The sequence below is a fragment of the Chelmon rostratus genome, chromosome 12 (genome assembly GCF_017976325.1).
Source record: "Chelmon rostratus isolate fCheRos1 chromosome 12, fCheRos1.pri, whole genome shotgun sequence".
Classification (NCBI taxonomy): domain Eukaryota; kingdom Metazoa; phylum Chordata; class Actinopteri; order Chaetodontiformes; family Chaetodontidae; genus Chelmon; species Chelmon rostratus.
In genome coordinates, this window is record NC_055669.1 from 16676904 (window position 1) to 16695497 (window position 18594).

General features: G+C 42.8%; 1 protein-coding gene across 1 annotated transcript; it reads right to left on the reverse strand.

Moving 5' to 3' along the window:
• Positions 1–5318: 5318 nt before the first annotated feature.
• wnt3a (wingless-type MMTV integration site family, member 3A) lies at positions 5319–17503 on the reverse strand. Its single transcript, XM_041948831.1, has 4 exons — positions 17387–17503; positions 12126–12367; positions 5892–6157; positions 5319–5798 (listed from the first exon to the last, which is right to left on the reverse strand). Exons 1-4 carry the CDS (start codon positions 17455–17457, stop codon positions 5319–5321), a joined length of 1059 nt encoding a protein of 352 aa, XP_041804765.1. The 5' UTR covers positions 17458–17503.
• Between the last annotated feature and the right edge of the window lie 1091 nt (positions 17504–18594).

An 18594-nucleotide genomic window follows, 5' to 3' on the forward strand; every position in this document is an offset into this window, starting at 1 on the left:
AGAGTAGTCTGGAGATTATTTTGTCTGTCTAATGTTTATCCAAAAGCGGCAAAAAAGTGATTAGCGGTGTGTGATAAACAACACATGGGTGAGTCTTAAGTTAGAATTTAGTGGCTGAAGTGTTGGGTGAAGGTGTGAGTGCTGTCAGGATCTATTTATTTAGAAAATAGAAGTGAGAAATATCATCACTTACCGGCCATATAAAAGCAGGACTAATAAGGCTAAGTAATGTCATCTGAACATTGTGAGTCTGTAATATTTCAAAGTGGGAGTCAAATACAGTGATCACATGCGTCAGCGTCTCAAATTAGACTGCAATTAGGCAGCATAACGAGACTGTTTCATGCGTTATATTTTTACTCTGAATAATCTTCTGATCTGGATGGTCCGATGTGTTAAACGTCTTTAAAACACGCACCAAATCCAAGGGAGTGATCTAATTTCAGTCAGAAGACCTCATAGACATCAAAAGAGCGGCTTCAAAGTCAGCTGCATAATGAAATGCCCACACACACACCACACTCCCCTCTGTAGCTCAGCTTCGGCCCATCACCTTTGGTGTGTGCGACCTACGTATAAACAAGAAGAGCTTTGAGAATCGCATTCCTTCAAGCTACACTGCAGATGCATTTCATGTTGCGCTGCTGAGCGTCAGAGCAGCTGCCATCTTTTGACGTTAAACTTTTGCACCCATGTAAAACATCAGATACATTAAAAGGCGCCGATAATCATCCCAGCTTGCATGTTAGTTGTCAGTGATTTTTTTTTTCTTGTTCGAACATCAAAAGGCCTCGGGAAGAGCGAAACAGAAGCTGGCTGTAACCAAAGTGTGACTTCTGTGGGAGTATTTGCATCGTGTCATCTGAGTGTGGGCCTTTGCACCACTCCACTGTATACATGTCGCTCAGGTCTGCCCCACAACAGCATGGCTTTATTGAAATGCATGCAGGGGCCTCTTGTGAATGTCAGGGTGAAACTCAGGACATAAAGTAAGAAGAGGACACTGATTGCAATTAGGCCCATTGTCTCCCATTTATATGGTTATTGGGTGGTGCCTCTTGCAGTCTGGTCGCGTCGAAGTTCTCACAGTCAGGATGCCATCTCCCTCACTGGAGCCGCCGTAGCCTCCTCTGGCAACTATCTGCTAACAATGTTCATCTCACTTGGGTGACAAAGCTGCTAGGTGGGTCTGGCTGATGGGAAGGGCCCATTTCCTTCAGCCAGAAGGCAGCGTCGCTGCAGGGCCGGAGTTTCTGTCCATCCTGTGATCTGTTTCATGTTTTGTAGTCGTTTTTCTCCCGTTCAGATGGTGTGAAAAGAGTCAAAGGTCGAGGTGTGGAATGAGCTGCCGACAGCCTCCCGGTCACTAAACCAAACCTGAACCTGGCCAGGCTCCCAGGAGTTCATACACTTCAGCAAGACTTCACTCGTTTTCCATCACGAGGTTTAAATGCCGTAGCATTTTCGTGTATGTCTGGAAAACTAAGTACGCCCAAGTAATGAGGTTTAGTCGTAGGACAAACTGTGAAAGACGGCTTAAAATATAGTTTGATGTGGGGGCGGGCGAGACTAATGAATCCACATGAATGAGAACGGAAGGGTATCACTTTTTGTGGTGCTTCCACTCTGGAGGGGGTGTGTATCAATCTTTCTGTGAGATAATGGGGTTAGATAGCAGTGAGACCTGGCCTCTGGTGGTGACATTGTTGCAGGGCTCAAAGACTATCAGGGGTCCAGCGGCTGAGCCGGAGCACTGGTGGGCTCTATTCACATCCAACCCCTAATCTATCTTGAGATCAGGTCTTTCTCCTCCACAAAGCTCCATCTATTTCTAAACTCTCATCACTGAGATTCCCCCCCCTTATTATTGTTTCTCCAAAAAGCACAGCTGGCTTCTGCAGCCTCTCAAAGGAATCAAATTATTAGTCCAGCTTTTTCTTCATCTCCTTTCGTCCTATGAGAAATCCAGAGCCCATGTTTGGCTATTATGGCCTAAATCTATTAGTCTTTATGACTGACAGCTCGTCCATACTTTAAGTGTGTGACTGTGATTAGGGCAGGCGTCAGTATTATCTGCAGTAATAGCGTCTTCATAATGATCAGGCGGTCTTGTGGGTGATTCATTGGCCATTAGGTGTCAACAACAACAAGCTTACCTGCATGATTGTACCTGAAAGGGGTTCAAAGTTTGAGGCTCATTTTCCAACAGCACCTGTGAATAGCCAACTTCAATAACTTCATGAGTCACAAACCACAGCAACACGCACGTCCTGGCCGTGTGCATCACTTTTTGGTGTCCCCTGGAAACAGTTTCTGCTGTCATCTCTCTACCTGTAAAGTTTGGTTATTTGGTTGAGTTTCGTATTTGCTGCATTTCCCCCTCAGCAGCTCTCGCATGTGTTGTCAAACTGGTTATTGGCAAATATGTGTCATATTTGTGTCCTCTTTGGGAAAGTCCCAGCATTTTAGTTTTCTTTTATCCATGAATACAACCTGTTCAAGCTCTTCTTCCCACCACCCGCCACGATGAGCTTCATCAAAAGGAAAACTTTTTTTTTCCCCCTTCAAGCAACTAACACGAGCTGTACACAGTCATGACTTGATTAAAATAGTCTGAACTTGAGGCAGCCACTGCTTTATGTCTGTGTTGTTTTAAAGGAGGCTGATTCCATCGTCCAATCACCTGTTTTCTGAAGACCCAGGATAATGTTACTGACTTATTTTGCATTGTGCTGTCACATTGAGATTCAAGCGCAACATTTATACACATGTAATATGTACGATTTTGGCGCCTGTGTCCATGAGCCTTCCGGAAAGTCGGCCCCTGGAGGTCAGAGGTCAGTGGGCGCTTGATCCATCCTTAGCTGTGCTTATTTCTAAGCAGTCACGCTAAAAAAAAATCAACAAAACAACTGATTACATGTAAAGTCCAGTCATAGATAACGGAAAAGCAGTTTGGTTGTTTATGTTGCTTTATTTTGGTGTTACAGAGTTAACTTTAGAAATCTACTACAGGCAGCAGGACAAACGATACCTGTGTGCAGTCAGTGAAAAAACAGAGATGAGGTAAAAAGGCTACAGTGTTACAAGTCACAACACTGCCTCAAAAAAACATGTATTTCTGCAAATATATACTTTGACTTACTAATATGTACATAGCATGAAATAAATAATTATAAAAAACATCCAATTTTAGAAATCCATAAAAACGCAAAAACTAGTTTGTACAAAACTTTGGATTTAAAGACGTAACAAAAAATTAGAACATAAGCAAATTGTCCACACAAGCAGTCAATCACATACAAAGTGAACAGCAATGAATGCAAGATGACAGGTCTTGTACTGATAATGAGTTGCTGTGTCGTTTATTAAAGATGACTTAAAAAGTGAATCCGGTTATGGCTGCTCATGAATATTTTCTTTCAGGATAATCATGGGTGGCAATTTGGATTAAAATCTGAGGACTATACATGCCTGAGAAGTAGCATTACAATAATTCATCAGTCACTTTACACATCTCTCCAAAGATGAGGGTCTCAGTGAAATAGCATGCACACATTTTCATAAACCTTATGGTGCTAGTTCAGACATCTTGTCTCAGCTTTTAGTAGTTTTTCACTTTCTGAATAAATAAATATGCCGTTTTATTTCTTCTCAAATTAAGGGAGAGCAACACGAATCATTTCCGCCCTGATGTTAAGCATGACTACAGAACCATAAGCATCTAAAATAACATAAACTCTATTTTGGTCTATTTGGTTAAAATGGGAATTACTGTATGCAAGAATTAGTCAAAACTTCACATTTCTTCCAAACTATATATACCGGTAACAGATTTCTTTCACAGAAAGAATCAATACATGCAAGAATAGAACACAAATAGACAAAGACACACTGTATGCAAGGACCTAAACACAAACACACACACACACACACACACACACACACACACACACACACATGCACGCACACAAACAAATATTATCTTTACTTAGCAGCATTAAAATAAGGGAAGTATTGATAGTTTCAGTGATGCTGCTTGTTGTTTAGTCTGGGGAACAAGAAGCCACAGCTGAGAGTCATCACATGCACAGGTTTTGGTCATCATTTTACTACAACTGCAAATTATACTGCATTATACACAGCTTATATGATACAGCTTAGTTTGCGGTTTGTTTGCCATTTGTGTTTTATTTTGCCAGGGAGTACAGAGTTTACCTCTATTTCATCAAATATCAAAGTAAAAGAATATGTGTGTGAATGAAACAAAAAATATAGTAGGAATATCCCTTTTATAAATAACAGTTTTCCCCTGCGCCCAGTCACATGAGACATTGCTAATACTGATAAAAACAAGGAGAACATGCTTCATGTTTCTCAACAGGACACAAGTGCTGACCTTTCAGATTCGTCTGTGGCTCTCTGACCGCCGCAGACTCACAGGAGGTTTTCTTTTCTTGTCTTTGGTCATAACTCTCGACGTTGTTCAAAGCATTGTTACTCTTCAGAAAAAGCCTCCAGCGTTTTCAGCTGTTTCAGGAAACGCGCGGCCTCTTGTTCGATGTACGGTTGGTGTGGCTCATGTCTACTCTCGAGATAAAATTAGTCATTTAAAGCAGATATTAACTTGTTAGCTTAAGGATTTGAGAATATGTAAACACACTGCAGCATAATAACTACATTCACTCAGGTGCAAGTGCATTCTTACCCAAACATCAGTAACATATTAACACTACAAAACTCATTCGCACAATGATAATGTTAGTTTTCAGATACACACATACATACGTATAATATTGAGAATGCATGCTGCTGAGTGTCTGATAAATTGCTCAGAAATCTTTCCGTGGCAAAAACAAATGATGGTTTAACATTGCAGAGAACGTGACATTTTCATTGTTTGCCCCATAGATTTGAAAGCATTGGCAGTGCTGTACTATTCTCAGCAAAAGTAACTACATGAAACACAGAAAAAAAAAGAATCACCAATATGGTGTTTGTCAATTAGCCGACTGTTCTCCTTTCCTACGTCAGTACATGAAAACTCTTTCGTCATAGCTAGAGATATCAACATTGTTGTCATCGTCGCCATCACCACAGTTCATACGGGTGATGCTTTGTGACGGCAACATCTGTTCAACCGTTTCAGTTGACTGAGGCAGAGGTGCTTCACAGCACAAAGCACAAGGCCGTTTCAGTCTGCCTGCCGCTGGAGTCCACGAACGGGTCAGACAGCCTGACAGTCTCTTTGCTGTATTTGTTCTCCTGCCTACTGAAGTCTTTACATTTTGGTGAGAAAAGACGAGAACCACGCGTCCTTATTTGCAGGTGTGCACGTCGTAGACCCTCACGCACTCCTGACAGCTGACGTAGCAGCACCAGTGGAAAATGCAGTGGCACTTTTCTTTTCTCTTCTCAGTCCTGGTGTTGTGGCCTCTGCCGCAGCAGAGGAGGTCGCACCCGTCTATGCCGTGGGACGTCAGGTTGCAGATGCGGTCGCGGGTGCCAAAGGAGCCGGTCTCGGGATTGGGGTCGCAGAAATTGGGTGAGCTTTCGTAATAAACCAGGTCTCGCTCCGTCGGGGGTTTGAAGTAGTTGTACTTGGGTCTCAGGGTCTCCACCCATCCACGGGACTCCTTGTGTTTCTCCACCACCATCTCTGATGCGCTGTCATACTTATCCTTCATGTAGTCACCAATAACTCGGAAGTCAGGCTGAGACCACCAGCATGTCTTGACCTCGCAGCTGCCCGAGAGCCCGTGGCACTTACACTTCAGGAACATGTTGTCATTGAGGGACTAAGAATAATAAAAAAAACAATGTGTTAATCAACCAACTGATTGAAAGACTGTTAGAACTTAATTAGCAAAAAGAGCTTTTCGAAAACCCACCATTCTTCCTGCCTCATTGTTATGGCGGTTCATGGCTGAGCGTGCATCAGGGCGATTCTCCCTCGCATCAGCAAACTCCCGGGACACCATGCTGCCGAACTCCACATCCTCGCTGCAGCCACCCCACTTCCATCCCTCACCGGGGGGGCCCTTGTGGCGTGTGTCACATCCGCAGATGGTGGCCGAACCCTCAGCGCAGGCACGGGTCACTGCAAATGCCACTCCCGCCGAGGCGATAGCATGAACAAATGCTGACTCTCGAGTGGCTGGAAAGAGAAGTTCAGATATCTGTAAGACATGCAGCAGTGGAAAAAAAGACTCGGAGGCAACATCCTGCGCAGAAAACCCTCTGCAGAATTAAATAATCATGGGTTGTCACACGAGTAATGAGTTTCTGATGCTAATGATTATTTTTGGGATTAAATTTTTAGAATACTTGTAGCTATAATTGCTAGAGAAAGTAGGTCACCACCTGTTTAGATGGATATGTGCTTGTGTTCAGTCTTGCATGATTGCATAAGCAAATACTCAACCCAAGCCAACAAGACAACATCAAATAAACTATACGTACTTTACAGTCCATGTGTTTAGGTATCTGCCAAGGTGTACCAGTGTGTGGATTCATTTAGCCCAGACATCAATCGTCCCGTCTCTGAACAAGGCCAGCAAGGCCTCTGTGCGTCTGTCTGACATTGTTACCTGATGACTCAGAGGGATCAGGATCTTCCAAAGAGATGAGAGGAAGAGACGGGCCTGACAGGCCTATAATTAAGAGACTCAATTAAGCTTTTGAAAGGTTTGAAAACTGCCTCACACTGTGGGGACAAACATAGACACAACATGGAGATGGGACCATCGTGTCCAGATATGCAATCCCGAACAAACACTTCAGCGTTATAGAAGGGGAGACATTTGCTCCAGCCTTCCCCGCTCTAACAGAATTCAATATGATTGGGAGGTTGCCTTGAATATATGTACTTGTATGGTCTTGCATAATCGCAAGAAAAGAGACAGAATAAAGAAAGCGGAAACACCAGGTGTAAATATGACATGAACAGACAGAGACAAAAGAAATGGACAGAGAGGGTTAAAGATCTATAAATTTGGGATTGTGTGTGTTTATGGGATAGATAAAGAGGCGGCGCATGCTTCTGTCCAAAGAACAAGAACGACAGAGAGGGAAAGAAAGAAAAGAAAGAAGGGAGGAGAATAAATCTAAAGGCAGTAAGAGCTCCTCCCTTGCAGCAGGTCCCAACCAGTTTGAGGACTAAAGGGCATTAGAAACAATGATGCAAGAGAAAAGGTCTACTGGCATCCTCCACCACCCACTGCACACTGCTATTGTATATGCACAAGGTTACTAATGTTCACAAAACCTCTGAACCTCTGCTCTCCCTCCTCAAATCTTGCTTACTGCATCCAGCACTGATCATGTCTCCTGGATATTGTGTTTTTATATTTGCAACCACGGTAGCTGAAGGCTGTTAGATGTAGATCGTAGAATCAGGAAACTGTCTACAGGGATAAATTTAATTTATAAGCTATAAGTGAGTTGAAGTGTATGTCCAAGGTGTTAGTCCTGCATCAAACTAAAATGTCAGGGCATTGATAATATGGATTCTGTTTGAGGTGTATTAGGGGACTCAGGTGGCTAACTTCCATATTAAATAATAACTTTTCTCTTTGAACCATTTGTCTCTTTTATACAAGATTGTGTCATCTGCATAGAAATCTAATTAAATTTAATGCATCACAGAATGTTGATCTTGATTTGTGAAAAGTGTGAAGAAATGTGGACCGAAAACAGAACCCTGGGGAACTCCTTTCCAAACCTAGCCTTATAGATGACTGGCACTGATGCTGCGGAGCATAAGGGGGAGGAGGAGTTAAAGTCGGAGATGAAAAGAGGATTATCTTGGGATAAAACGAGCAAAGGAGAAGGATCGGGTCAAAATGAAATATGTCCTGGTGTCTCTGTGTGTGAGTAGAGTAGGCTATCTTAGAAAAAAAAATCAAGTAGGTCTTAAAGGTTGCAGACCCCGGACTCTTTAACAACAAACCTTGATTACACAAAAATACAGGGACTATGAACTGCCATCACTAAATTTCAGCACATTACGTGGTCATTATATACATATTAGAAGAACTGGTGTTTGTACACACATATAACAGGTTAACTGCATTGAAGCAAATAAATATCTATGCCAAGCAATAATGCTACTGTCCATTAAGCTCTTTAACACTTATTTGTTATGCAGAAACCTTCACCATTAAGGTACAAACTATGCTTTTATTATAACCACAACATTTTAGCAAATACAGTGTTTAATATATAATATTCTGCGGCTATATACAACTATAATTGCATTTACTTCACCTGGAAGCACCAGCTCTTACATTAGTTGCTCAGCTCTTCTTTGTTTTACGACCAATTTATGGTATTTCAGGACACTTTCACTCCGACAATGTTCCTCCACCAAACTTTGCCAGACCCTTGCAGGCCAAGTGGTCCCTACAACCTGCTGGGGGGTTGAATCCCCTATTGTGCTGCCACTGTCACGCTGTGTTAGGCCCACAATAGCCCCAGATATTTTATATGAAATTTGCCCTGGCCAGTGATTAGTGGGGACCAAGTTAAGTCATAGCAACAGAGAACTATGCATTGGCTGGACCCCGCTTGTCGGCAGACGGGGAAATCCCTATTCAAATGGTTTAATAAAACAATCTAAAGGGCGTGTGAATGGGGAAAAGCACTTTTTCTCCTGCTTAATCTCATGGTTGCGAAGATATTGTGCTCTGAGCAGTGCCCAGCAGGGAGTGGGGCTAAGGTCCCCCCATCAACTCCATTTACCACACCCCTTCTTTCTTTCTTGCCCAGAGTTAATGATATACTGGTGCGCCAGCTTCCCTCCCCCAGCATGGAGAGACATACGTCTCATGAAAAGCAGAGACCTCTTAGCTCATCCTAAATGGTTACACTTTCTCATCCTCAGGTCACGGGTCGTAACCCACATCCCCTGACCTTTTCCCAGTTAGTTTAGATGGGACTTAATGATTTAGGTTAATTTATTGGGTGGGTTTCCTGGTATGGTTCCCCGGAGTTTGGTCAAGGAAGGGGTACCTACAGGGAATGAGGGTTAGACAAGTCAGAGCTGCAACACTATGAATCTTTATAGTCCCTTCCACATGCTTTATATTACGTAATAGGAATTTCCTATGAGCCTCATTTGAATTTAATGGTTTGAAGTAGAATGGTGACGGTGCATGTCTATACTTGTGTGGGTGGCAACACCTGTGAAACTGTGACTGTCCACTCTTTGTAGCCAAGTTGCCCTCACTAATTCTATCATATGACTCATAAACCAGAGCCTGATTATACCCATATAGTAGGTACGTAGGTGTTCTGTAAATACCAAGAATGCCGAAACAGCTCTGGGATCGGCTCTGCGGACGAAGAACACCTGCGCAGCTTTCTATTACCTTTCATCACAGGCAGATTCCAGCAGTGCATGTTTTGACACTTTAGTTAATGTAAATTAATGAGTGCTGACGCAGACATAGCCTAGAGGCAGGGCTCGTGATTTGGGGTGTGGAGTGAGAGAGAAACATAGAGAGAGGATCAGGCCATGTGTAAAGGAGAGAGAACATGCAGATACAGAAGAATCATGTGTCCATTTTAAAGGCAGGAGTCACTTAACTCTTTCATGTCTTGCTGCATGACGATGTGTCTGAGCATGCGCAACAGTGGGCGTTTAGATGGATGGATGTTTGTGTCTGGTAATGGCAATGGTAATCACAAGTATGTTTATGTATTTGAAAGGAAGTCATGTAAGAGATCAAAGCACTTTTCTACAAGCATAAAAATGTTTTCCATTCAGTTTTGTCTTGTAGTCAGTTCCATTCTTTGAGCACTCCGCTTAATTTGCCTCTGTAAAACAAACTTCTCAGGTGAAGGTGAGGGGGACATGGCCAGTGATGGGCCAACTGATAGGAACTAAGCCTCTGAATCCTATAAAGGCGCCCACCCCTTCCTTTCAGCTTCGGCCCCCAAAAAGGCAGGAGGAAACCGACACACAACAGTCTGAATCACAGACAAACAGACACCAGTGAGGACAATGGCCCTGATGCACAGACAAACACCAGCATCAATCAAATCCAGTGAAATGGAAGCCCTCTCCTACTAAGCCCTATCAAAGGCCTGCGAGCCCCTGAGTCACTCTCCTTGGCCTCTGACAAAGGCACTTAATCCAGCCACTTTGACCTCTCACATTATTAAGGGCCTCAGTGACCTTAATCCAATCAAAATGATTCACTAAAGCCCAGTAGCTGCCTCCTCTTTCCACTCAGTACCCCTGCAATTTAGGCCTGGGAGGGGAGGCAATGGGAGAGATGTGGTGGCATTTTGCACCACAATAGGGCTCGGATTGAGAACCCCTATCGTTAGCCACCTACTTGAGCTCAAGCCCCTTCTATCAACTGGCTCAGGAGTTTATTAAAAGCAATTGCCCTGACTAACCTCCACCCCCCCCGAGTTTGCATCGATCTTCTGTAAACTAGGTGACAGGTTTAGGTCCCAGACCCTCAACCCCTATGTTTTTCACTCATTCTCAATTTTGAAACTGTCACTCCATTTAGAGTTAGCAAGACATAAAGAACACACACAAAAAAACTGCATTTATGCATGTGTGAGCACCTGCTCTGCTCACTGTGGGCATCAAAGCAATACTCATTTTGTGAAGCACACTTTTTTGTCAAGAGTAAAATGAGAAGATTGACATCACCCTCATACATATCTGTAAAACATGAAGCTAATGCCAACAGCTGGTTAGTTTAGCTTAGCATAAAGACTGGAAACAAAAGCAGGGCAGGCTCTATCTGAAGGTAACTGAATCTGCTGACCAGCACCTCCGAAGCTCACTAATGACACCAATTTTATCTAATTTATCTGCACAAAAACCAAAGTGTAAAAATGACAAGTGCTAAGCTAACCAGCTGTTTAGCGAATGGATAGATGTGAGAGTGGTCTTCTCATCTAACTCTGCGCAGGAAGTTCCCAAAATATCAAACTATTGCTTTTAAATTGCATGACATTGAAGTGCTCAGATTATTTCTACCTCAAACAAAGTACACAACTCCTGAAGACAATAAAATATGGACTTAAAATGATTTTCTTTACTTTGGGTTTCTTGTTTTTTTTTTGTCATAAAAATGTGTATTGTGCAGGGGGGATTTTTGCAATCTGAGCCCCTGATTACACCAGAATAGACATATGCCTGACAGTCACAATACATCACCACAGAATCTATTGAGAAAAAGGTATTTTGGAAAACTCCGTAACTCAAATTACAATCTTGTGTAAGGCACTTTAGAGGATTGGACAGCAGAACCCTCACAGGGAATTTCCTCCTAAAGAAAACTCCAACAAGACAGAACTCACTGGTCTTAATTGTGTACATTATTCTATGCATACAGGCTGCTCGGAGCTTGTTCGGTCGAAAGTCTATTTAAACAAGGATTTGAATGAGCATAATGGATGATGCGCGCAGGGAGTGCAGCTTTTCTAATGCAAATATAAGGCAGAGAGAATATAGAATTGTTAATGGAAGAGTTAATCAGCATAGAGGTGCAATAAATCATTTTAATTTTTGTCAGTTGTAGTCGTTTTGCAGTTGGTTTGAAGAACTAAGACCTTTAAGAACTTAAGAAGGCTATAGGGCAGGAGGTATAAGGTCCAGAAACATAGAAACATAATTTTAGGGTTGTTAGGGTCAGACAGCATCACCAAAGTAAAAGTTTGGTAGGTGTAGTATACAGTATCACCAAAAACATTATACTTTCCTTCCAAAGACTATTTTTACATAAAACTTACAGAATGAAATTTGCCCCATCAATTAGATTTATCTGTAGAATGGTTGTGTTGCAGTCATGATTTTCCTGCCTCATCTTCCTTCCTGGCTCATGTAGATTTTTAATAGCACCTTTCTTTGATTATTGAACTGTGACCTGTGAATGGGCGACTAGCACTAGCGGAAATGCTGCCAAACCACTGGTTTTGTCTGACCTTTGAACAGCTAGTGAATTCGACTTCCACTGCCAAATTAAAACACCAGGAATGACAAATATTGCTCGAGGTGCGCTGACAGGCTCTTTGCATGAAAGAATAGGAGCAAAAGCATGACGCTAAAGAGAGCTCGCTTCTTAACTCACTTGAATGTGTTTGCTTTGCAACATTACCTTTGTCCAACACTGGCCCAAAGATGGCCAGGTTGTCGTTGACTGTGGTGCAGTTCCAGCGTCGGCCTCTGAACTGGTGCTGGCACTCCTGGATGCCAATCTTCACGCCCTCAGCCACACTGGGCATGATTTCCACATAGTTCCGGCAGAATCGCAGCTGCTTGGGCACCAGACCCGGGATGCTTCCACAGAGGATAGGTTGAGTGCCCAGTGATGAGTACTGCTGGCCCACTGCTAGTGACCTGCAAGAAGAGGGGAAGTCAGCATTGCCAGTGCCTCTCATCTGCCTGCGTGTGTCTTTATTTACTGATTTAACACCACTCAAGTGGGAGACTAATTTCTCTCCAGGTGCACTGTAATTTTACGTCTGAGTATATTTGATTGTCTGTGTTTATTTGCTGTTATCAGATGCTACCATTAGGCGTCCAGCCTTTATCCCTTCAACTACCCTCTGCGCAGACACCTGGCCTTTGTGTGTATTGAAATTGTAGCCCTGCCACCACAGAATCAGGCAGTCTCTCTGTCTGAGATGAAAGTCCACAGTGCATCTAGAGGTCTTCATAGACCTTAAGCTGACAACTTGGAAAACTACACCTTGTTATTAACTGTCCGCACACTTAACAGGCCTTCAGCTTAGGGTAATAAGAGTGCAAACCCTACATTGAAACTTCAGAGAGTGTATTAAGTGTGACACAGAACCCAACCCCCCTCCTTTTCCTTTGAGGAAGGTATTCTGGGATACAACAAGTGCAAACTTGGTTCACTGATTACATCTCTCTGTCTCGCTCCCTTTACTGCTTTCTTTCTGTCTTTCTGTCTTTATTTTCTGTGTCCTCTCAATTAGGACCTTTAGTAACCAGTAATCATAGAAATGGGATATTTACTGTTTCATTGTGTGGTGATTTAGCCAATTTTATTAAACATTTTGTTGCACTGTGCTTGTACATGACCATTTGTCAGTCTGTCTGTAGACATGTCACCCTCACAGAAAGCCTCATTGGCTGATGCTACATAATATAAAGTTGGATAATGAGTTTGATTTGCATATTTAGCTCTTAAAAACATATGTAACAAGTGTTAATGTAATTTAGATAAACCAATACCATTTTTTCTGTAACTGCATGAACTGCTGACCTGAGTTGAGCAGTTTACATTGAAATGTCACCAAAATCAATATTTTGACTACTTGCTTATTTAATAGCAGTGTTCCTATTATCTTTGGCAAATGCTCCGCAGAGGAGCTACAAAGTAGCTTGTTGGCAATTGAGACAAGTCTTCATTTAACCTCAGCTGTCAATTAAAGAGTGAACACAGGCAGCAGTAATCTGCTGATCCTCCCCTGAGTGATATGGGCTTGATAACAGTAGCTTTTGCACAAAGGCAGAGCCAGATCAGGTGTGCGGTCCTTTGCCGCTCAGTTTGCTCACTATCCGTTGACCTGCTTGCTGTTGTCCAAGGACTAATCGCTCGATCACAACGAGATTACCAAAACTCCCGATGCTGGCCTCAGGCTGCTTTCCTTCAAACCTCACAGCACAAGAAAAGACCTTCTCAGCCGAATGACCCCTGGCTGACGACTTCAGATGCCAGCAAAACATGTTGACCTTGAATACCTCAATTACATTTTGAAATGTACAGGGGTTCATTTTCAATATTACGCTTAAGTGCTGTCTGTCAGGTGTCAAGCTGTGTGTAAGCCATCAGATGAGTGAACCACTGCTATTTCCCCCAAAGCAAATGTCAGAGTTATGCGTCATGCTGGGTTTTGAACAGAATTTCTTGCCTAATTTCTACAGACTAGACCACTCTAGTTAATCATAAATGAGGCATCCAGGGAACGAACAATGGCAAGTTGAGAACGACTTGAGAGGAAATCACATATTTGTCTGCAGTTTGTCTGCAACGTCCATCAGTAAACAAGGGCAGTCCTATTCCAAGCTGACCTCTCTTTGGCCCTTGTCAGTTCATGTACCCTGAAGCACATCATTCCCAACAGAAACCTGAATCCACATCCTAAACCGGTGCAGACTTTTGGTTTGCTTTGAACATGCACAATACACAGAGCTGAAACACTAAGAAAACCGTGAAAAACAATTCATCATTCAAGTGCTGCAGGTCTGGATTTTTTGTAAGTAACAGACCCCAGATAGTCTGCTCTTCATTTTCCTCTCAAGAGAAATGTGGCGTCTCTGAAGTTTCCATCACATTTTCATCAACACTATCATTGAAAGATTTGTGCATTAATGAGCAGGAAACGAATCTCAACAGCTGGAAACAGCTGAAAAACTCTGGATTTGTCATTTCATTCGTTCCTGATCAGAAACACTGGAGTTTCCTCTTAGCCAGAGTCTGTAATGAGCCCGGACACCCATCAGGACTACACCTGTGAGGGTCTTTTTGCATGCATTTCTGCCAGGACATCTTCCTGAACCATGTCACACTAAACCGCGGTGAGTCAATGTGCTCAGGTTGCTCCACTCACGCGTGTCTCTGTGTCTGTCTCAGCGGGGCTGAGTAATCCATGCCACCTCTTCCTGTGTTAGGAAAGGTAGGGCATGTTCCACCAGGGATGATTTATGATTTTTTTTTTTTTTTTGGAAGGAACTTAACCATAAATTTTAGGCATCTATTGTGTTTTCATTTTTTCCAATTCCTACTTATAAATCATTTATCCTCCTCACACCAGCTGCCACCAGGGAAACTGATAGTCAGTATAATTGATAAAGAAACAGAGGATTCATTCATGTTGGAAAGGTTTATGTCCTCAAATGAACACTTTGGAGAAAACTGCTACAAATAAATACTTAAGCAAAACATATATCACATTCAATTTTTGTCTCAGCGCAGACTTTCCCCCTCTTGTCTAAGTGTATCCACGCAGGTTTAATGCATATTTCAGCAAGCCCAAGCAGGGTACCTTAGAATTACCACTTTACTCGTGGGCCCTGGGGCCTTGGAGCCGACTTTGACATCAAGAGAATATGTTTGGGAAAAGGAATGTGCGGCAAGCTTTCACCTCCAGGTATTTATCTTCTAAGGTGGGGTGGACTAGGGAAGGGGGTGGTGGGGCGGCGGGTGCAGCCAGGCTATGTCATGGCAGGTCGAGAAGAAACAGACATGAACCTGTCTTAGTGCGTATCCCCTGAGACTACTGTGGCGCAGAGGTTGAAGGGGATGCAGCTCCGATGGCCACTTGAAGCCAAGTTCAGTTGAGTCCGTCAGCAAACCTTCACATGTTGCTTTTCGCAGAGGCGACGGCTCCGAGATGGCTGACATGCTGTTTGAAAACGGAGGGGAAAACGCAGGCGTATTCAGTGCAGTGCAAAGGGAACCGCGTTATTTGACTTGGGATGAGTTGCCACGAAACAAAAAAAACACATCAGTAGTCTTGCGAGAAAAAAAAGAGCTTCAGCATTACGTCAAGAATGTTCAACTTGAGGTGACTCCATGTGCTGCTTCTGTAGTCAGAGGTTGCTCGTACTGGTAGGAGTGACACAGCAAACGTGCTCCCGTTGCCTTCGCTTGCCTCTGTTTTGCTTCTGTAGTTACACTCGATCAAAGACCTGACCCTCCCTCCAACATCAAACCATCAACACAGAAGTTAGTTGCGTTTTTGTTATGACAGAATGGAAACCTGCCTTCCATTGTGTCATTCATAACTCCTCAAAAAAAGAAATGAAAAAAAAAAAAAAAAACCCAACAAGCTCTTATGGAGATTGAAATTCAAAGCCTTTCCTTGCCAGTGTGCTCGAGTGTGTCAATCAGCAGGGCTAAAACATATCACTGCACACACATCCACGGCAAGAAAAAGTTCAAGACAAGATCATATAAAACACAAGCTGTTGACAGAATGCACTGAACATCAACTCAGTGGTACAAAAAACCCATTTTGACTTCATGCATGAACTTTGTAGAACCAGGACTGGGCTGATTTGGGTCAGTTCTTTTTTTTTTTTCCACCTCTGGGTTTAGAGGGCCCACTGTTATATCAGGATTTCCTTCCAGCTGTGCGTGTAATTAGTTTCTCATCAGAATTACCACCAGGGGACCCATTAAGGGAAGTAGATTAGGCCTCACCTAATATCTAAGCAACCCCAAATACTGAAGGATTTATCATAAAAACAGACGTCATTTGTTTGCTTTGTGCTAAAAAGACATTTATGATTTTCGTGTGTGTGTGTGTGTAGTTGGCGGACTGAACATGAGGGCTGAATATCTCCAGAGGATGAGACAGCGCATCAACCTAAAACAAAAAATACAAAGTAAAAAAAATGTCCTTATAAACCTCAGTTTGTTAAACATGAGGAATAATTAGGCTGCTGCCATCAGTTTACAGTCTCACTTGTGTGATTAAAGAGAGGATGAAAAGCAAGAAAGCCATCAGTTATTGTCAGTGTCAAATGCTGCAGTCCTCAGTGTGATTTGTCAAGTTTTGGAGTTTTGAGGACATGTGGAAAGTGAAGAAATGTAAAAGAAATCAGTGGCGGACTGAGATGTCCATGCTCATGATCACTGTTACAGCAAATGCTGCTGCCTCACATCAGACTGCGGTGCTCGGTTACATTTAGTTAAAAGCAAAAGAAAGTTTGATGAGAAAAATCAAATGAATCCGTTGCACGGGCTGCACCGATTATTCTCACAGCGTTTCCACAGACAATATTAATTACAAAATAACGTAATGTCTTATAGAGTTTGCGCAAAGCATTAAAGCTAAATCCTGGGCAAGTTTTCCTATTTGTTCTCTGCCACTTTGACCCCCTTACACACACACACACACACACACACACACACACAAGCGCGTGCACACACAGACAGAAGTGGACGCGCGCGCACACACACATGCAAGCACACAAACTTGCACCTGCTGCTCTCTGAATATGAAAATTGTTCGCAGATAAATTGCATATGTCGGGATTCATAGCATTAAAAATACACATGAAAGTGAGATAAAAATGTGTTTTTCGCCCCGCGAGTTTTGGTTTCTGCAAAAACAGATCGAGTCTCTGCTATCGTTTTAATATAAAAAGCCTCAGTTACTCTCGTCTGCTTATCAAACCCCCCTTTGCACCTCAGATTGTTCACACTCAATGTCAAACGCGTTAAAACCAGCTCCGCCGTCTGCGCACCTGAGCGTCCCGCTGCTGTCAGAAACCGAACGAGACCAGTAGCCCCCCTCGGAAGCGGATCCTCAGACGCTTCCCAACATCGAGAAAAAACACATGCCGCCGTTCGTTCGGGATGTAAAGAAAATAAAAACTTACCACCAGATGGGATAACTTGCCATGACATGCGTGAGCCCACAGAGCAGCAGGAAACATCCAAGGTATATCATCCTTAAAGTTTCGCAAAAAAAGCTTCTCCAGCAGAAAGCCTACATGCGCGCTCTCTCACGCGCACAGCAAAAAAAAAAAAAAAAAAAAAAAAAGAATCTGAGCTGATGGATTTTTATTTCTATCCTCAATAAAAAAAAGGGGGAAAGAAAGAAGAAGATCGAAATGAGAGTCTGTCGTCTTTCTTTCGCGACTGCTCGTGGCAGAACTCGGGAGCCAAATATTAAAAGTTAAACGCTGCTCGCTGCTTTTTTTTAAAGACCCAATCAGCAGGTATCGCCAAAGGGGGATTTCTGATGAGATGTTCCCGCTGTCGCCTCGTCAGCCAGCCTGCAGCCAGACACCAGAATGAGCTAATTTTAAGATGTGTTTTAGTGCTCATTGAGATTTGGCCGCATTAGCATGCAGTGTGTGTGTGATATATAATGTTGTTTAAAGGAGAGAGGGAGGGTCTGAGGGGTTTTAAATAGACATCGGAACCCCTGTGGATTGCGTAGCTATAACAACCTGTCCGGATTTCACTCCCTGGCTTGAAGCTTCTAAAATGCAGAAATAAATATGTGTGAATTGCTCGAGACCATTATGGAGGTCTCCACTCCTTTATCTGCGCCTGTTTGCCGTGAATGTAAAATTAGATGTTGAGAAGTTTTTTTCTTTCCTATGGGCTGATGGATGCACAATGATCTGACTAAAACTAAAGATTTCTTTCCAAAGAAATCCCTAATAATCCAACCATTCAGTGCATTTATTTATTCTTTTACACATGAAAGAAAACTCAAGTCTGCCACTTCACTGTGTGTTTTTAAATTATGCTCTGAGGCTGTAAAAAAGGCTAAAAACATAAATTAGTCGTTTAAAGGTCATATTTTGAGCATTAAGAAAGGAAGTTAGTTTGCTCTCAGATTGCGTGACTTCACGCGCTGTTATAGCTGTATTCACAGCATCACGAGCCCGACTGTAAAGATACCCGCATGATCAGCTGTCAGACGGCTTACTCCAAAGAAAATATTCCATCAAACTGGGTTTTAAACGGCAGACTGTCTGTTTCCTTTCCTCAGTGTCAAGTGGCTGCTGATGGCTGATCTGTCTCCCCATTTACAGGCACTGAGGCTTACCTGATGATTAAAAAACAAATGTCC